The 21419-nt window shown below is 37.6% G+C and overlaps 1 protein-coding gene and 1 non-coding gene across 2 annotated transcripts; one reads left to right on the forward strand and one right to left on the reverse strand.

Moving 5' to 3' along the window:
• The first annotated feature begins 604 nt into the window (after nt 1–604).
• On the forward strand, nt 605–20598 carry MTFMT (mitochondrial methionyl-tRNA formyltransferase). The gene is made up of 9 exons (XM_069458935.1): nt 605–859; nt 2966–3175; nt 3872–3994; nt 5322–5424; nt 6618–6693; nt 10926–11017; nt 17898–17976; nt 18825–18907; nt 20230–20598. Exons 1-9 carry the CDS (start codon nt 639–641, stop codon nt 20425–20427), a joined length of 1185 nt encoding a protein of 394 aa, XP_069315036.1. The 5' UTR covers nt 605–638; the 3' UTR covers nt 20428–20598.
• On the reverse strand, nt 9272–9333 carry LOC138381120 (U7 small nuclear RNA). The gene has a single exon (XR_011233055.1). It is a non-coding gene; the product is annotated as a U7 small nuclear RNA (small nuclear RNA).
• Nucleotides 20599–21419: the final 821 nt, after the last annotated feature.

Consider the following 21419-nt stretch of genomic DNA (forward strand, 5'->3'; position numbering starts at 1 on the left):
TGTGTGAGGGAACCCACGGGGTAGAGGCAAGAATGGAGACTTCAATTCATGAAGGTGACTACAGGCAAGTAACTGAGTCAGTTTCCTCAGGTGCCTAATACATAGGATTGCTGCGAAGGCCAAACGGTTAGGATCACAGGCCTTGGAACTACATGGACAAGAGTTCCAACCCTACTCTACCATTTACTAGCTGTGTGGACCTTACGCACGTAAGCCCTTAGCATCACTGAGCCTCAGGTTCTCTTCAGTAACGTGGCTGAAATAATATCTACTTCATATAGTTGATGTGTGGACTAACTGAAATAACTTACATCAAATGCATAGCCAAAGCGTGGCACATAGCAGGTACTCAGTAATAATGGCTGAGAAGATGACACTGCACTACATAAATTGAGGTTTCAATTTGGGGGATTGGCTAAATAGTGCAAATAACCCAACGAAAATCTCGGCAGGCTTGAACTGACAAATTCGACCTTCGACCCCAGCACAGATTGGCCACGCCTCCAGCCAGACAGGCCCCGCCCAGTCGCTTGCGGGCCCTGCCTATCAGGTTTCGTCCGGACTCCGCACGCCTGTGCCTGCGCCCTCATGTCCGCTCCGGCGCGCCTGCGCAAAGTGGGCCGCCGGCCGCCGTGGCCATGAGGGTGCTGGTGCGGCGTTGCTGGGGGCCCCGGCTGGTAGGTGGAGCGGTGGACCCAAAGCCGAGCCCCCAGTGGCGACCGCTGGCCGGGCTCGGCGGGTCTGCCGGCGGGAAGGACGGCCGGGACGTCCGAGTCCGCGAGAAGTCGCCCTGGAGGGTGCTCTTCTTCGGCACGGACCACTTCGCCCGCGAGGCGCTGCGGGCGCTGCATGTCGCCAGGTACTGGGGCCGGGGCTTGAAGGGCCCGGCCGCTGAAGGCATTGATGCCGCGCCGGTGCCGCCGTCCCCGAGGGTTTTGGACTCCTCGTCGCGGAAAGCAGCGGCGCTGGAGCGGTGTGGGCCCAGATCTCTGCGTCTCCGGGCGCCAGGAAGGTGCGCCGCACCCGCCGGTCAGCCTTTGGACGCCCATCCTGTCCAGTCTGCCCCCTCCACTTCCGGCCCTGTTTATCAGTTCTCCAAGCGCCGCGGGGCCCCCCGCACCAAGCCGGTGCCTGGCGCTTTGCCTACCTACATCACCTCGGTCCGGTCCCACCACCTTGCGTGTGAGGAAACCAGGGCTCAGAGAGGTTATGCGATTGCCCAAGGTCATCAGCTGAGCTGGATGGGACTAAAACCGGGTCTGACTTCAAAGTGCCTCTTTCTACTCTGTCCTGCAGCCTCCCATCCATCTAATGTGTATCCTCCAATCATTTAGCTTGTTCTTACCAGGCCCATGACCCTTCTGCACACCCGTGTCTCGCTCCTTTGCTCCCCTTGTTCTCCTGGTATACAGTGGGGCCCAGTTTTGGGGGGGCTGAGACGAGGACATAGCCCAAAACCGAACTGTTTTCAGAAGAATAAACTTATAAATCAGAACTCTTAGGTATACATTTAGTATTTATAAAATTTAACAAATATTTCCTGGGAAAAAAAAATTGTTTGAAATCCAGCCTGCCCTGAAAGTCATGGTATGTGGTGGCAATTCCTTATGTACTTCTCTGCCTCTTTTCCCCAACTTAGGTTTTTTATTTCCCCGTTCCGTTTTTTCCTGACCCACTCAACACATTAATTTTTGTCATCTCCATCTCCTCTTCCCTGCAGATATTTCACAGCAGCCCCTCATATATTGATTCTTCCATCAATCCCCCATACCGTATTCCTCCCTCCACACACCCTTTTGTACACACACCCGCAAGGAAACACCCTTCGCTCCATGTTCCCTTTGCTCACCCTCCACATGCTGGTGTTTCTCATCTTGCCACATGGGTCTCTCACTGCGTGTACCCCCACCTTTCTGATAATGCTTCACTTGGCAGCTCCATTACTCCTATACTTGCTTTTTACTGCCCTGGTACATACTCCCTTTTCTTGAAACTCCTCAACATGTGCATGCAATACCTGTTAATAAATAAATGTACTGCCCCTGGGCACTGAAATACTATGTAGCAGGTAAAAAGAATGAGGTAGTGCTACATGTACTGCCATGGAATGATGCCCATGGTATATATTTTTGTTTGTTTAAAAAGTATCGTTTGAATGACACATGGTTATGGTACAAAATTCTGCAGATTCAGAGGATATGCAGTGAAAAGTCATTTCCTTCCAGCTGTTTCCCAATTCTATCCAGAGACAGCCACTGTCTTCAGTTTCTTCTAGAAATGTTAAGTGCATATACAAGCATATGTATAGTTAACCCCTTTTTTAAAAGGATTCTCATAATAGTACATACATCATTGTTAAGAGGAAAAATCAAAATGCAGAGCAGTATGTGGTAATATCCCAATTGTGTAAAATATCTTTACTTTGTATGTTTCTGTATGCACAGGACATGTCTAGAATGATACTGTCCAAACAGTAGCCATTAGCTGCATGTGGCTCTTTAAATTTAACACATTAACTGCCATGTGAGTCATATTTAACTCAAGCTAGTTTTGAGCCCAAGGCCTCCTGAAGCCTATGTAACTCACATGTCTCCTCACCTTGGGAGCCACGAGAACTATTTTTCAAGTTGTGTATAACTCACACACCACAGAAAACAATAAAAAATAACAAATTTTTCATTAAATTAGGATCGTTTTAGTTTTGAAGTTTTTATTCTATTTTTGTAATAAAATACCATGGTCTCAAGGAAAAATTTTTTTTTTCTAGTGTGGCAATCAATGTGTTAAAATAATTAAAATTAAATTAAAAAAATTCAATCTCTCGATCACACTAGTTTTAATCATTTAGCCCTAAATGCTTCTGTGAGTTTAATCATAAAAATACCTTAGTGGTGTGTGAAGTAGTTTAGCATTGCGTTATCACCCTAACAGTGTCACATTTTTTTCTCCAATCTTGTTAACTTAGGGAAAACAAGGAAGAAGAGTTAATCGACAGATTGGAGGTGGTCACAGTGCCTTCCCCTTCCCCAAAAGGACTGCCAGTGAAGCAGTATGCTGTGCAGTCTCAGCTCCCCGTGTACGAGTGGCCAGATGTGGGGTCTGGAGAATTTGATGTCGGAGTAGTGGCTTCGTTTGGCCGTCTTTTGAGTGAGGCTCTTATTCTTAAATTTCCCTAGTAAGTTTTATTTATAAGGAAATACAATACAGAAACCTTGGTCTTTATCGGTGGACCTGGTATCTTAAATGTAATAATTTGAACTCTATGTTTTCTTCAGTATCTTTAAGAATATTTTATTTGTGGCATGAATTGTCAAAATGTATTTAACTCCTTATCACTCTCTATGCACTTTCATCTACCCTCATTTAAATATATATTTAAATACTTTACAGATGAATAAAGTATTTAAATTTCTCATCAGTGGATGATAGGGTATATTGGCAGAAACAGGAAAGGTGACTGGATCATTTGATGGGGATTCAATAGGCTTATTTTAGGTATTCTATATGTAAACTAAATGAGGATAGTTATGTGACAACTATAAATATAATTCAAACTGTTCATGAGATGCATAATAGGGTCTGAGTGGTTCTCATATAATAATAAATACATTTTTATTAATACTTAAAAACTCCCAGTCATCATGACCTATTGTAGAACATCTTTGGAACAATGAATAGTTGTTCTGTCTCTGTTTTTAATTAATTTCATTGGTTCTTTATAAGTTTACATTTGACTACTTCTTTTAAGTGACTGGGTTTAAGTGTCAAATTTTCTAGGAAAGTTTACTAATGAAAAGTAACAGTAGTTTAGGTAGTAGTAACTAAATGGTAAAGCCCACTGCCATGCTAATTTCTGCATTTTCTAATTCAGTGGCATATTGAATGTCCATCCCAGTTGCCTCCCGAGGTGGCGTGGTCCAGCCCCTATAATCCACACAGTGCTTCACGGAGACCCGGTTACTGGAGTAACAATTATGCAAATTAGACCTAAAAGGTAGAACATATTTTCCTTGCTTCAGATTTTTGTGATTTTAAATGTTGGTATCAATCTTTTTGGGGGGATGGGGAAGATACATGGATGGTGCTCACTAATTGTGACTCCAGACTGCTTCCTTTGCTTTTATATCCTTTCTGTTTTTTTGGTTTTTAACATGAATCGTATATCTTTTGGTACTTATGCATTGTCTCTTTAAAGTCCTTGTGAAATTTTTAATTTGTTAATTGAAATAAATTCTATTATTAACACCTGGATTTCTATAGAAGACATTATGTAAATAAGATACGGATTTTTGTATGTTAGTTGTTTTGAATCTTGGTTCTGCTGGCCTTGGTTCCTTAAACTATGGTCAAAAAACTTTTGGAACCTAAAGTAAGAATATGTTGTGTATCAATGTGTAATATAATTGTCTTAAACATTTTTTTTCTGTCATACTTACAATCTAGAAACAAGTATTTAAAATTACTTGAGGAGTTTATTAAGCCTCTGCCTGTTACCAACTAATTTCCCTATAGAAAAGAATAATTCACAGATGCACAGGAACAGCATGATATCTGGGATTTGCTTCAACTTACTTCAGAAAAAAAGGGAGGGAGTAGATGAAACAAAAGTAGCAAAACTTTGATAATTCTAAAATCTGAGTGACGTGTATGCAATGATTCATTAGCTATTCACTCTTTTTGTGAATGTTTGTAATTTTCCATAATAAACATTTTATTAAAGCTCATAGGTTAGAAATAGAATTAACAGAAGGACAAAGTTAAAAGTTTTAAAGAAAGCATATTTCTAATGAAAGGCTGTGGCCAGTGTTTACAGAGCTTGATATAAAAGACTTGTGGGATGGGGATATACTTGCATTTATTTATAATTACCAATGATGATAATCCAGGCAAAGCTCTTATCCTTTGAAGAAGGAAATATAGAAAGAAAGAATTGTGAATTTCCTAATTGTGCTTCCTTGGAAAATAAATTCTTTCCCTTATGCTTTTCATATACCAATAGAGATTTTTCATACTATTTATTACTAATGTTATAATTATTTGTTATTGCAGTGAAATTCCTGATATGCAATTGTATGTATGTGTGTGTGTGTGTGTGTGTGTATATATATATATATATATATATTTTTTTTTTTTTAAGAGACAGGGTCTCACTATGTTGACTTAGCTAGCCTCCTCTCCCATCTTTCAAACTGACATATCTCCCTTGCTTATGGCTAACAGACAAATTAGTACCAGCAATAAATTATCTTTTTGGTTTGTAGACAAACGTTGATCTTAAAAAATAGTAATCATGTTACTGTTTGCTTTTGATTTTTTGCTAGATTTGATGTAGGCCCAATTCTCAAACAAGAAACCATTCCTGTGCCACCCAAGAGCACCTCAAAGGAATTAGAAGCAGTGTTGTCAAGACTGGGTGCTAACATGGTACTCTTCTCCAATATCCTACTGCTTTTGATTGATTTAGTAGGTTTCCTAAGTGATTATGATGAAAAGAACAATTTTATGACATGTAATTTTAAGCTTCTGTAGAAAAAAAAAAAGTGGTTTCTATCTCTGGCTTCCTAAAAATTAGGCTGGCATTTCTGATCTCATATAGATCTTTGAGGATTTACACAGAATGGGTACTTAATAAAGTCTTTCAGATGAAACAGATGATCTTACATGGTCCACCGCATTTCACAGTGAGGCATTTAGACTATTCTTCCCAATTTCACTCTCCTCACTCTCATATGTATACCTTGTACCCTTGTCAGACTGAACTACCAGCAACTTCCTAAGTGACTGTTAGCTTTTCTCCCACTTCTGTACCTGGGTTCCTGTCATTTCCATCCATTAATATATGTACTGGAATTTCGCTGATCAGCTACCTATGATGATCTTTCCCCTCTGTGGCTTTGTATAGCTCACTGAGCTCATTGAATCTGCATGCAGGAGGAGTTAGGTAAATGTTTAATGACCAAATTCATGTTTTTCATAAGAACTAGTCAATTTTATACAGAGGAAATTTTTTCCCAACTATATTGATGGTATTTTCTATTTTAGGCACTCACCTCTGAGATGATCTCATAATAGTGGCTGCCAGCATTGGCTTGTGTGCCAGACTCTTCTAGATACCCCATGGATTTTTTTTTTTAACCCTCCCACCAAACCGTTGAGGTAGTTGTAGCTGTCAGTCATTACACAGATGATGACAACATTGAAGGCCACAGACAAATAACTTCCACAATGAGACAGCTAGCAGGTGGTGGAACTGGGATTTGAACTCAGAGCCTGTGACTCCAGAGTATGTGCTCCTGTGAGGCTCCACCACTTTCCTTCCTGGGAGGTGAGAGTGGATAGCTGAGCACAGGCTGTACTGATGCTAAAAGCTTGCGCAGCCAGGCAAAGCCCAGCATTCTCTGGAAGTGAATCAAAGACCCATACTCTGCAGAGAGTGGCATCTCTACTGAGAGTCCACCGAGTGACATATGTCCTCACAACTTAAGCCAGTTTGCTACCTTACCCTGCTGCACACCTCTTCTAGTTTTAGGTCATTTCATGATACTGAATTGTAATACGTTTCTGCTTTTGTTCTTCTGTTCCTCTTGAATATATCACTCTCTTTTTTTTTTCTGTAGCTCATTTCGGTTTTGAAAAATTTGCCTGAAAGTCTGAACAATGGAAAGCAGCAGCCAACGGAGGGGGCGACATATGGTGAGTGAAGCTTGCAGAGCCTCTCACAACTTCCAGAAGGTTTTGTTTGTTATGACGGCATCTGAGTACTCTGACTTCTTCACTGTACTGTTCCCTTAATTTTAACTAAAGATTGAGTGTCCATTGTATGTCCTTTTCCAAAGAATGTTTGGTAAGCTCTCGTTCCCCCTCTTAGTGTGTAGCCTTATGAAGGATTGGATATTTTTTTCTCCAACTTCTAATTTTGAAAGTTGTTTTTTTTTTTTTTTTTGAGACAGAGTCTTGCTTTGTTGCCCGGGCTAGAGTGAGTGCCGTGGCGTCAGCCTAGCTCACAGCAACCTCAAACTCCTGGGCTTAAGCAATCCTACTGCCTCAGCCTCCCGAGTAGCTGGGACTACAGGCATGCGCCATCATACCCGGCTAATTTTTTCTATATATATTTTAGTTGGCCAGATAATTTCTTTCTATTTTTAGTAGAGACGGGGTCTCGCTCTTGATCAGGCTGGTCTCGAACTCCTGACCTTGAGCGATCCACCCGCCTCGGCCTCCCAGAGTGCTAGGATTACAGGCGTGAGCCACCGCGCCCGGCCCTAATTTTGAAAGTATTAAACAGATAAATTGAAAGACTAGTATAATGAACAATGGTTTACCCCAAAGTCAACAATTACTAATGTTTGGCTATACTTTCTTTCTATGTGTTTATTTAGTATATATATTTTAAATTTTACTTACTCATTTGGAAGAATGAATCATGACCTTTCATCTTTAAGTACTTAAGCATGCATTTATTAAGAAAAATGAACAATTCTTTAATAGCATCCAATATCCAGTCTGTAAATATTCTTAATTGTCCAAAAATACATATTTTATAGCTGTTGTATTTTTCAAACTAGGATCCAGTTGTAATTAGTTACATCTCTTTTTTTTTTTTTTTTTTTTTTTTGAGACAGAGTCTCACTCTGTTGCCCGGGCTAGAGTGCCGTGGCGTCAGCCTAGCTCACAGCAACCTCCAACTCCTGGGCTCAAGCAATCCTCCTGCCTCAGCCTCTCGAGTAGCTGGGACCACAGGCATGCGCCACCATGCCGGGCTAATTTTTTTATATATATATTTTTAGTTGTCCAGCTAATTTCTTTCTATTTTTTTTTAGTAGAGATGGGATCTTGCTCTTGCTCCGGCTGGTCTTGAACTCCTGACCTCTCGAGTGATCCTCCCACCTCGGCCTCCCAGAATGCTAGGATTACAGGCGTGAGCCACCACGCCTGGTCACCATTTGTTTTTAACTTTAGGGATTCTTTTTATTTATTTTATTTTTTGAGTATGTAAAACATATACCTGACTCAAAAGTTAAAACTATTTAAAAGGATATGCTCAGACAAGTCTTACTTTTATCCCCTCCAGTTGTAGGTCTCACTTCAGTTAGCCAGGCTATCAGGTTGCACCAAAGCTAGTGAAGCTAAGTTTGATCATTTGACTGAGATAGTGACCACCAGATCTTTCCAGTGTAAAGATATGTTTTCCATTTTGCAATTAACAGGTAATCTATGGGATAATACTTTGGCACTGTGCAAATATCCTGTTCCCTAACAACCTTTCACATAATGGTTTTAGCACAGATTGATATTCCTTGCCTGAATGAATTATTTCGTTAGGGATTATAAAATGGTGATTTTTCAATTCCTTTTGCATTTTATAGTTGGTTATTGTTCCGGAAAGAAGAGTTTTTCCTCATTAATTGGGGATGAATTTTAGTTCATCCTAAAATGGGGATAAAGACTTAATTCTTTAATTGTCAGTTTTTAGAGTAAGGAGTTGGTACCATAATCACCTTCAATTATGGTGGCAAATACATTTTTTTTAATATCATTCGGCTCACAGATTTTCATTTATTGTGTTTTACAGTAATTTATAGCCCTAATACTTTGTGTTGCCCAAATGTCCCAAGTTTGGCCAGTGGGAATCCCGTAAAGTTGGGGATTTCTGCATCCTTTTGACACTCTCCATTCCCTGCTGGTTTTGAGTGCTTCCTTGCTTTCTGCTACAGTACATGCCAGGCTCGCCTTGTAAATTCTCTGGGCTATGTTGGAATCAGCCATTTTCTCCAGGGAGCCCTTGTTCATTTTAGTGGGGTTGATATTTAGAGACCATCTAGTACAACACTGTGCCCCAAAATAGGATGTTAATGGGCAAAACTAGAAATTACATTTTTAAAAATATACTCAAGTTCATATTGTTTATGATTCAAATTTAACATTAGGGGGTTTCTTTATATTTTCTCTTTACTACCTATCTTTTTAAAATTAATATTAACCTATTTATTTGTTATACCTAAAATAGTTTCAATATTATTATACTGCCAATAGTAGAACTGTGGAATAAGATTTCTTTGCAGTTTTTTTTTCTCTTTAAAATATATCCTACTAAAGGTATGCGGTCAGATTACTATATTCAAAATTTACTGGGGATAATTTTTTTTCATGTAGTTTTGTTACCTAGTTTGATATATAGTCAAGTTTATTTGTTTCAGTTTGTTTTTGATCTTAGAGGTTGCTATATTTTCCTTTAAGATTAAATGTTATTTTATTTTTTTTCGGTGGGGGGTGGGATCTTCCAGTGTTGACCAGAAAACCTGCTAGATAAATTCTAAAAGAGCTATAATACTTAAATTTTATTTTTTTAATACATAAAATACATACATGGTTCAAAAGTTAAAATAATTTTAAAGATATACTCAGAGAAGTCCTTCTGCTATCCCTATCTCCTCCGATCCTATATTCCTCCCTCTATAGCTAATTATTTTTATTAGCTTCTGGTTTAGACTTCCAGTTATTTTGCCAAAATAAGCAAACACACACATATTGTTGTTTTTCCTTTTTTCTTTCACAAAAGGTGGCATAAAATACACACTCTTCTACACTGTTCTTTTTTTACTTAGCAGTATATCTTGGAGACCACTTCCTATTAGTAAGAAGAGATTTTCCTCTTTCTTTTTTATTGTGGCCTAGTTCTCACTGTGTGGATATATCATAATTTATTCAACAGATCCCTTATTGATGGTTATTTGCGTTGTTTCCATTCTTTTGCTATTTCAAATAATGCTGCTATGAATAACTTTAAGCACATGTTACTTCCTAATATAACACATAAGAAATTGTATCTTGGAGTAGTTTTAATGCATGTTATTCCTGTGAGTGATGTTGACAATCTGTTGCTATATTTAAGGACTATTTGTATTTCTTTTCCTGGGAAGTGTCATATCTTTTGCCCATTTTTTTTTTTTTTTTTTTGGAGACAGATCCTTGCTCTATTGCCCAGGCTAGAGTGCTGTGGCATCAGCCTGGCTCACAGCAACCTCAAAGTCCTGGGCTTAAGCAATCCTTCTGTGTCAGCCTCCTGAGTAGCTGGGATTACAGGCATGCACCACCATGCCCGGCTAATTTTTTTCTATTTTTAGTAGAGATGGGGTCTCGTTCTTGCTCAGGCTGGTCTCGAACTCCTGAACTCAAAGGATCCACCCGCCTTGGCCTCCCGGAGTGCTAGGATTACAGGCGTGAGCCACTGCGCCAGAGCCTTTTGCCCATTTTTTAATCAGTTCTTTTTCTTCTCAGATTTTAGAAGTACTTTATATAATAGAGAAATTAGTCTTCTATGATATAAATTGCAAATTCTTTCAGTTTGTCATTTGTTTTTTGATTTAACTTATAGCATATAAAAAATGTTTATTTTTGGCCAGGCACAGTGGCTCATGCCTGTAATCCCAGCACTTTGGGAGGCCGAGGTGGGAGGATTGCTTGAGGCCAAGAGTTCAAGACTAACCTGGGTAACAGAGAGAGACTCTGGTGGGTGAGCACCTATGGCCTCAGCTACTCTGGAGGCTGAGGCAAGAGGATCAGTTGAGCCCAGGAGTTTGAGACTGCAGTGAACTATGATTGTACCATTGTACTCCAACCAGGAAACAGAGCAAAACCTTGTCTCTAAAAAAAAAGAAAAAGAAAAACAAAAGTTTATTTTTATGTAGTGTCTCATTTATCCATCTTTAATTGCTTCTGGACTTTGAGACATAGTTAGAAGGGCATTTTCTACTCCCAGGTTATAAAGAAGTTCACCCATGTTTTCTTTTAGTATTTTTGAACATGTAGAAAAGTTGAGAGACTATCATAATGAATTCTTTTGTATCTGTTATTCAGCATTAATAATTATCAATTCATGGACATTGAACCTGACATTCATTTTTGCTCTTGGCTTTATCTTGTAGCCCCTAAGATTTCTGCTGGTACCAGCTGTGTAAAATGGGAAGAACAAACTTCAGAGCAAATATTCAGACTTTATCGTGCCATTGGAGATATAGTAAGTTGAGAAGTTAGGTTGCAGTTTTACCGAATTGGTATTTTTGTGTGTAATTTGCTTTCTGAATATTTTGATTTAGGAATGGATCTCATAAACTAAACCTAGGAAACCGGAAATTTATTTTTAAAATATTCTTTAAACTTTAAGTTTTTATATAAGCCTCAGAATTCACAAAGCACTTTCAAATATATGTATTTTGTAGTTTTCCATAACCAAGTTTTATTATTTCATAGGTGAGGGGAATGAAAATGAGATGACTAACTGAGGGGTGCCCACTCACTAAATAATGAACCTAAATCTTCTAACTCCTAATCCAGTGCTTTTTCCCAGTGTATCTTTCTGTCTCTGGTCAAATTTTTATAATCACATTCTTAAATCATTGATTTCTACATATGGTACACAAAATGGATTTGTAATATAATAGCTTATTAAAATATCTGAGTTAAAGTCTCAGTTCCTTGACAAATTTTGGGGTTTTTTTCCTTCATTTTGATAGCCACTTGTGTTATTTGAACTCTGGGCCTACCAAATATGTAGTTTTTAATGGACCACCTCTGTTATTAATGATGAGTAAAATGGGGAACTACCCCTGGATATCTGTAGCATGCGATTTTAAAGTTGAAGAGAGGCTCAAAGTAGATACTCAGTGAATTATTATTGAGTGTTGATCAAGGTCATATTGCTGGTTAATAAGAGAGTCAGGTTTTGAATGAAATCTGTCTAACTTCAAATCCTGTACTTTTTCTGCTGCAGCAGAATGGCATCAGGGAACATAGACTTTAGAACCAGACAGAGCTGGGTTCCATCTTGTTTCTCCTACTTCCTAACTTTGTAGATTTAGGAAAGTTATTTCACCTCTGAGCTTTAGTTTGTTCATCGGAAGATTAGGGCTGATACATATAAATCTTTTTTATTTTATAGTATCTGGCACAGAATAGGTACTTATTAAATGACAGCTGCTATTATTCATTCATTCATTCAACAAAATATTTATTGAAGGCTTATTATGTGTCAAGCAGTGTGCTAGGTGCTAGAGATACAGGTGGTGTGGAAGGACAGACAACAAATAAGCAAATAAATAAGAAAAATATCAAACAGTGTGATAAGTTCCGTAATGAAAATTAAAATAGGATCATGTGATAGAATAACTGGAGGTTATTTTAGGTTGGATGGATGAGGAAAGCCTCTCTGAACTGACATTTAAACTGAGGTCTGAAAGACAGTAAGGAATCAGCCATGCCAATATCAAAGAAAGACCATTTCAGGCAGAGGGAACAGCTAGTACAAAACCCAAGATGGGCTAATCAGACAAAGAATCACAAGAAAAAAAACTACAGATCAGTATCCCCTATGAATATAGATGCAAAAATCCTCAACAGAATTAGAAAACTGAATTTAACAATATATAAAAATGGATTATATATCATGACCAAGTGGGATTTATCCCAGGAATGCAGGGTTGGTTCAACATATGAAAATCGTTCAATGTAATATACATATTAATAGAATAAAGAACAAAAGGCACATCATTGTCTCAATAGATGAAAAAAAGCATTTTATAAATTTCAACACATTAAGAAAGCCTCAATAAACTAGGAATAGAAGGACACTTCCTCATCCTGATAAAGTGCATCTATGAAAAACCTACAGCTAACATCATACTTACTGAAAGACTGAAAGCTTTCCCCCTAAGATCAGGAACATGACAAAGATGTCTACTCTCATAACTTCTATTTAACTTTGTTCTGCCTAGGCAATTAGGCAAGAAAAAAAGAAACAAAAGACAACCAGATTAGAAAGGAAGAAGTAAAACCATCTCTATCTGCAGATGACAGGATCTTATATAAAGAATTCCCAAAAAAAACTATTAGAGAGAATAAACAGTAAAAGAATACCCAAATAAATGGAAAGATCTCTGTTTCTGTTCATTGATTAGATGAACTTAGTATTGTTAAGATGTCTCTACTCCCCAAATTGATCTACAGATTCAACACAGTTCCTATAAAAATCCCAGTTGGCTTTGCAGAAATTGACAAGCTGCCCCTAAAATTCATTTGGAATTGCAAGGGGCCCAGAAAAGCCAAAACAATCTTGAAAAATAGCAAAATTGGAGGACTCACACATCCCAATTTCAAAACTTAGTGCAAAGCTACAGTAATCAAAATAGTGTGGTACTGGCTATAGCACAGTGCATTATAATTAAGAGTCTAGAAATAAACCCATGCATTTATGGTAAGTTCTTTGACAAGAGTGTCAAGACAATTCAATGGAGAAAGAATAGTCTTTTCAACAAATGGTGCTGGGATAACTGATGTCCACAATCAAAAGAATGAATTTGGACCCTTGCCTTACATCATATACAAAAATTAACTCAAAATGGATCAAAGACAAAGAGAGCTAAAATTATAAAACTCTTAGAAGAAAACATAGGAGTAAATATTCATGACATTGAATTAGGCAGTGATTTCTTAGGTGTGATGCCATAAAGCATAAGTGACCAAACTAAAAATGGAGAAATTAGACTTCATCAAAATTAAAAACTGTGGTGCTTCAAAGGACATTGTCAAGAAAGCAAGAAAGACAACTAAAAGAATAGGAGAAAACATTTGCAAATCATATCTCTGATAAGGGTAGAGTACCCAGAATATACAAAGAACTTTCACATCTCTATGGTAAAAAGACAAATAACCCAATTGGAAAATGGTCAAAGAATATGAGTAGACATTTTTCCTAAGAATATCTGTAAGTGGCCAATAAGCACATGAAAAGATGATTAACTTCGTTAGTGTTTAGGGATATGCAAATCAGAACCATAATGAGACACCACTTCATATTTGCTAGGATGGCTATAATTAAAAAAGACAGTAGTGTTGACAAGGATGTGGAGAAATTTGGAACCCTCATATGTTGCTGAAAGGAATGTAAAATGGTGCAACCACTGTGGAAAACAGTTTGGCAGCTCCTCAAAAAGTTAAACAGAGTCACCACATGACCCAGCATTTCTACTCCTAGGTTTATACTCAAGAGAATTGAAAAACATGTCCACACAAAAATTTGTACCCACATGTTCATAGCAGCATTATTCAGAACAGCCAAAAAGTAGTAGAATGACCCAAATGTCCATCAACTGATAATGGATAAATAAAATGTGATACATCCATACAATAGGATATTCAGCCATAATCATAATCACATGGTACAACATGGATGAATCTTACAAACACTATGCTAAGTCAAAGAAGGCAGTCACAAAAGGCTTCATATTATATAATTCCATTTATGTGAAATGTCTAGACAGGCAAATCCATAGGCTGGGGAGAGCAAGTAACGGGGACTTTCTGGTAACAGGTGTGGGATTTTTTGCAGGAGGAGGGTGATGAAAATGTTCTAAATTAGGTGAGAAAAAAATTAGCAGTATTGGCTGAACAACTCTTTGAATATACTAGGAACCACTGAATTGTACACTGTAAAGCGGTGAATTTTATGGTATGTGAATTGTATCTCAATAAAACTGTCAAAAATAAAATAAAAGACCCAAGGTGGAAAAGAGCTGGACATGTTTGAGGGACAGAAATGAGGCTGCTGTGGCTGGAGCACAGCCAGCAAGGTGGAGAGTAGCATAAGATGAGGTCAGCGGCAAGATCGAATAGGATTGATGTGTAGTGGGAAGTCATTGGAGGGCTTGAGCGGGAAGTAATGGGATTAGGTGTATATGTTCTTAAAAGGTCACCCTGGCTGCTGCTGGAGAATGGACTGGAGGTCAGTCAAGAAGCTGGAACTGTAGCCCAGGTGACAGATGATGGCAATTTGGGCAATGATAATAGCAAATTGGAAAGAAGTGGACATCCACATGGGAAGTGATAGCACAAGCTTGTAGTCCCAGCTACTCAGGAGGCTGAGGTGGGAGGATCACTTGAGTTCAGGAGTTCAAGGTTAGCCTGGGCAACATGGCAAGATCCTGTTGCTAAAAAACAAAAAGAAGTGGACATCCAGGCTATACTTTGGAGGTAGAGTCAGTGGGATTTGCTGATAGAATATGGGCAACTAAGGAAAGAGAAATTAGGATCATTCATAGGTTTTTGGCTTGAGCAACTGGGTGAATAGTGGTACCATTTAATTGAGATGAGGATATCTAGGGAGGAACAAATTTGGGGAGAGAAATAAATAGTTCTGTTTTGGCCATGTTAAGTTTGAGATACCTAGAAGACATCCATATGGAGATACCAAGTAGACAAATTCCTGAGACGCGATTTAGGCCAGGAGCTTGAAATCTCTTAGCATCTCTGACTTCCTACGTAACAATCCTTACCTTCTGCAATTCAAACCTTTCCTCTATGGAGAAAAGCATTGTGCTATAAAAGCACTTATGGAGCCAGAAGGTGGGTTTGATTCCTAGAGCTGCCCTTTACTAACCAAAAGCAAGGCCCTTACCTTCTCTGAGCTTTTGCTTTTTTACCTCTAAAATGGGGTAATGACCATGCACACAACTGTCAAGATCAAAGGAAATAAACTATATGAATCTAAATCTATGCAAACATATGATTTTGACAGTAATGATGGTTAACACTGAAATGATTATATTTTTACCATCCCTTTCCTTTCTGTAATGTTCTGATGACAGGTGAGCTTTCCTCAAGAACAAGAATTGTATATTTGAGTGTGTACTCAGCATGTTTATTACTCTCAGTAGATATGAATCTTTTTTACTCAGCATGTTTCAAAAATATTTTGAGTTCTTTGAAAGAAATAAGTTACACACATGAAAATTATTTCATAATTTGTGACAGCAGGTGAAAGAAAAATGAGCCTGCAAGATATAAAAGAGGATATTGTCCCCAAATACAACATTATATGGTTATGAGTACTTATGAACTTTTTCTTCAAATTTATTTAATTTGAATTGAATTTGAATTGAATCTTTGATTTAATGTTCAAATTATTACAACAGCCTAACTCTTCTGAAAGTTAAATGGCCTCTTTAAAGGATGTCATAAAAAGAGCACTGAGCTGAGAATCTGAAAACAGAATCTGACCCCGGCTCTGCCACTAACTAGCTGTGTCCAGCCTTGGGGAAATAGCTGCATTTTTCTGAGCCTCACTTTCTCCATCTATGAAATGGAAGAATGAGCTATAGTTTAAAAATAAATGTATTTAATTCATAAATTTGAGAGAACTTATTTCCTGGTGTGTGTTAATTTTTATTAACCTATTTAAATCAAGTTCTAGGATCCTAACTATATTGGAAATGTGCTATGTGATAAAAGTGGCATTTCATATGGGGGGAGGGGTGAGATGGATTATCCTGTAAATAGCACTGGGACGACTGGTTAACCACTGGAGGGGGGAACCCTCAAGTCTTACGTTTTAAAATCAAAATAACTGCTGTACAACAATGTTAACAATACTGTACACTTGAAATTTGCTAATAGGGTAGCTTTTGTGTTATGTGTTTTTTACCACAATAAAATCTAGATGGATCAAGGATTTAAATGTAAAAAATGAAACCACAAGGACTGGAAAAAAATACATTTGAATAATTTTACAGTATTTAATAATCTTTAAGTATGGGGTAGGCCTTTTTAAGTATGACATAAACCACTGAAGTCATGAGAAAAAAGACTGATAAATATTAACTCTAAAAATAAAATACTTACGCATGAAAAAAAATGACTGTCCCCAAGATTAAAAGTCAACAAAGTGGGGAGAATATTCTTAACACAAGACTTAAAAGGCTGATTTCCTAAATATAGAAATTGTTTTTGCAAATTAATAAGATGAACATCCCAGTTTTTAAAAATATGGGCAAAGGGCAGAAATAGGCAGTTGACAGAGAAATAAATAAAAAGTACAAGTAAGTACATGGAAAACTACTCAGCCTTGCTAATAATAAATGGCAATAGGTGGGGGAGGTTGGGCAGTGGCTCACGCCTGTAATCCTAGCACTCTGAGAGGCCAAAGTGGGAGGATCGCTTGAGTTCAGGAGTTCGAGACCAGGCTGAGCAAGAGTGAGACCCCGTCTCTATTAAAAATAGAAAGAAATTAGCCAGGCGTAGTGGCAAGTGCCTGCAATCCCAGTTACTCAGGAGGCTGAGGCAGAAGGATCACTTGAGCCCAGGAGTTTGAGGTTGCTGTGAGCTAGGATGACGCCACAGCACGCTAGCCTGGGCAACAGAGTGAGACTCTGTCTCAAAAACAAAACAAAACAAAAAACAGCAATAAATTATCATTTTTTTTCACTAATCAAGGCAGCTTAATAAAATGATGCTCTTTATCCCAGGCATTCCACTTTAAAAAACCCAAAACTATGTTCCAGAAATATGTAAGTGCTCAAAGGTTTATCTGCAAAGCTGTTTACTACCATATTTTATAAGGATATAATAGCAAGAAATTAAAAATAACTAGAATATCCACCATAAAGGTATTAGTTGCATAAATTACATTTTCGATACTGTGCAGCAGATAGAGGGAAGTAGGTAAGTGTGTACTGATGAAAAGTTGTCCCTGCCTTATGATTAAGTAACAAAAGTTCCTTGTAAAACAGTATGTTCTAGATTTTTATAATAATGTTTGTAGAAAAAAATACAGGGAAATACACATAAAACTATTGACAGTGGTTACCTCTAGGGATAGGAATGCAAAATACCATCACTTTCTAAAATTTTTTTAACACAAATGCTGTAATGTTTAAGATCTTATAAATCCTGGAAAGACTGATATAGAGGGTCACATTTATGTTCTGTTCCATAAAATTTAGTGACCCGAGTTCCCAATTCTTCTAATTAGGAGAAAAGTCAGACCAGATTAACACAAAATAGTAGTTGAAAAGGGTTTGGGGGTTGGGTGTATTCCTTTATCATACCTTCTTTAATGTTATTTGCAGATTCCATTGCAGACGCTCTGGATGGAGAATACCATTAAACTTCTGGATTTGGTAGAAGTTAACAGCCCGGTCCATGCTGGTACTAACTTTTGAATAGCTGGTTTGGAAGATGTTTTCACTATAGTCTATTTGAAAATGTATCTGTTTTACCATAGGTCACATTTACTAAAAATAAGGATTCTTTGAGATTGTTTCAGTTCAATGATAATTCTTTACTTTCACTTATTGTCTTACTCTTTGCAATGTCCATTCACATGTATTTTCTCATTTAATCATTATAAGAACCTGGGAAGTAGGCAGAACAGTGTTCCTATCCCATTTTAAGCTCTGTGATTTCCTACTTTAAGATTTTCAGGGAGTATAAAATGACTTGGTTAATTTTATTCTGGTGAATATCATGATGGAAATATCTGGGCAGCTCAGTGAGAATCTAGACCAGCTTATATAGCATTTCATGCCACAGGTCCATTCTAAGGCTCATCAGTGCCCTCCCGATATGATAGATAGAAGGAATGTGAGCCCCAGAGGGAGCTGACCTAGTCTAGAGGTAGTTGGAGTTTCCTAGGAACCTAGAAATTAGGACTTGTTTGGGCAGGGATGAAAGGGCCACTTAAATCCTAAGCATCCTGTGTATCTCTCCACTGGTTAGTAGTTATTTTCCCAAAAGAATAACACAAAACTTCTAGATTTAGCATTTTAGGTGATCACTGGGAGACTAGGTAAAGGAATTGTAGCTTCTTATGTGTGTGGAAAGCTTTCCTTTGGGTTGATGATGTACACAGAGCACTATGGCTTCCTCATAAGTTTTGGATTACAAAGTCAGGGCATCAGCAAAATGTGTCCCTTTTTTTTTTGGTTTTTGAGAAGTACCATGAAGTCGCATAATTTATTTCTCTCTTGCATCTTTTTTTTTTTCCCATTCTTCAGATCCAGTGTTAACAGGACAGGCTGTTATTCCAGGTTCAATAATATACCATAAGCAGTCACAAATCCTGCTGGTTTATTGCAAGGTACATTTTCCTTTAGTTTCAAATTATCATACTTGTTTTATTTACTAAGTTTATAGTTTGTAAATTTATTGTTTGCAGTTCACTTCATTTAACTTCCTGTCCATCAGATTGGGCCAATAGGCAGTTTAATTTTCTGAAGAAATAGTGTAATCTTTAGCATAATTTTTTTAAAGTGATGAAGTTTTTCCAAGTCATTATTATTAATCAGTGAAAGAAAATTCAGTAACTTGAGTGCTTTCTTAAAAGAAAACTTATATATTTTCAGTAACCTAATTTAATTAACAAGCTCCTGTGCTTGGTAACATAAAAATAGTCATATTGAAGTATCTGGCTAAACTACTGCAGGGCATGTATCCTACTTTCTTTTACTGCTCAACAGTAATTAAGAGATTTCTGAACTATTTAAAATGACTTTGGAACTAGTATTGTTTTATAAGAGCATGGTGTGTTCCGAGAAGTGTTCCACATTCCTTCCATTTCCTCGGTATTTCCTGTCACGTGGTGTTTAGGTCAGATGCTTCATGCTCAAAAAGCATTGTTTAAAATGTGTGATAGATTGATCTGACCTACACAGACTGTAGATACACAATTTTCCTCCATCAACCTTTCTTCATCTCTCGCCAATTTATTCTGGAACAGTGTTGGGTCCATAGGTCTTACTGTCCTTATCTAGGTCTGTATATGTATGGATTGCATGTCTGCAGCTTGCTCTCACAGAAAGAAGCTGGGGTTGTTGGAATATGTGAATTTGAGTCTTACCAGTTGTGTTAGCTCGGACAAATCACCCACCCTCTCTGGGCATCAGTTTCCTCTTCTAAAAGCAGGATGATAGCTGGGTGTGGTGTCACCCACCTGTAGTCCTCTCAGCAGGCTGAGGTAGGGAGGAGCCCAGGAGTTCAAGTCCCGCCTGGGCAACATCGCAAGACCTCATCTCAAAACTAAACTAAACTAAACTGGGTATGATATTGGATCCGCTTGCCTTTTAGATTTGTTATGTTTTGATGACCAGTCAAGTAAGATATATGGACATACTCTGAAAACTGTAAAGCATCATGCAAATATAACATACCTTTTTACTCTCTCCCTTTATGTTTAAATAGGATTATGCAGGTCTGTGCATTTGTTACCTCTCCTTGGTAATAAACTTTTGGAGTCAGGGAATCATATATGTTACTTAGTACAATGCTGTTTACAGCTAGGTATTTAATGAAGGTTTATTGGTTTATTTATTTGTTTCCATGTAAAATTTTATAAACTAAAATTTACTTAGTTTTTCAGTTTTGCCATCACTTCTTATTCCCTGTTTATCTTTTGCCCTTAAGGATGGCTGGATTGGTGTTCGATCAGTGATGCTTAAGAAAACACTAACAGCTACTGATTTCTACAATGGATATTTGCACCCCTGGTACCAAAAAAATTCCCAAGCTCAACCAAGCCAATGCAGATTTCAGACTCTCAGACTTCCATCAAAAAAGAAGCAGGAAAAAAAAATTGTTGCTATGCAACAGTGCATTAAGTAGTTAGGAAGAAGATGGACCTATTACATATTTGTAATTTATTAAAAGCCTTATTTACAAGGAATTACCTGGACTTTCAAAGAAGATGACATTGTTGGAGGACAAGAAGATTATTGTCTAAAAGATGGATTGCCTCACTTTCTGTTTTTTGTGTAACGGTGGTTAAAAACAGCTTTTTCTACTTGAATAACAAAAGAAGTTTAAAAAATAAAATTTGTATTTATAATACCAAACTTAAGGAGATTATATCTTTGCCTAAGAGCAAGGACGACTAACTGGTATGTATATATATACTGAAAAGAGGTTTTTTTAAAAAAATGGTACATAAATTGAATTTTTAAAATCACGTGTCCCTATTGACTGTTAGGAGTATTTGATCTGCTTTTCTGATTTTCAGTTAAGAAGTCAGCTTTGTAAATTTCTCTACCAGCTATCTATACTATAAATTCACATTTTACATCTAAGTTTTCTTGAAGAAGGAATATGCTAACATTTTTCAACTTATTTGTGCAGTAAAGGTTATTGAGCATCTGGTCTGTACAAACTCATCTTCTCTGTCTCCAGAAGAGTCAAGCACTTCTGGAGGAGAAGGAGGTGCAGAGGCCAGCTGTCAAATTTTTATTTGAGAATCTTGACATATTGGCTTTTCCTGTCTTGATTCTATCCATTAAAATCTTTCTTCATTAATTCATCTATTCATTCAACATTTATTGAGTGATCATATAATTGGTAATCTAAATTAGGACACTTCTGAGAGTAAAAGAAAGCACTTACAATAATTATTCAGGACAGCAGGCATAAATCAGGACTCTCCAGGCAAACTAAGCTGTATGAATATGGTATTTATTGAGCACTTGCTGTGTAACCAGCTTTTATGCTGGTTGCTAGAGATTCAGAGATTAAATAATATTTGGCAACTTCAATCTACTGGGGAGGCAAACATGTAAGCAAATATAATGCAGTTATAAATGCCATAATGGGGGGATAATGGAAGC

Source organism: Eulemur rufifrons, chromosome 2, assembly GCF_041146395.1.
Source record: "Eulemur rufifrons isolate Redbay chromosome 2, OSU_ERuf_1, whole genome shotgun sequence".
NCBI classification, from domain to species: Eukaryota; Metazoa; Chordata; class Mammalia; order Primates; family Lemuridae; genus Eulemur; species Eulemur rufifrons.

Coding starts and splice junctions, on each gene's coding strand:
- MTFMT (XM_069458935.1), top strand. CDS start 639: ATGAGGGTGCTGGTGCGGCGTTGCTGGGGGCCCCGGCTGGTAGGTGGA. Junction 11,018..17,897: donor ATCGTGCCATTGGAGATATA/GTAAGTTGAGAA, acceptor TGTTATTTGCAG/ATTCCATTGCAGACGCTCTG. Junction 17,977..18,824: donor TAACAGCCCGGTCCATGCTG/GTACTAACTTTT, acceptor CCCATTCTTCAG/ATCCAGTGTTAACAGGACAG.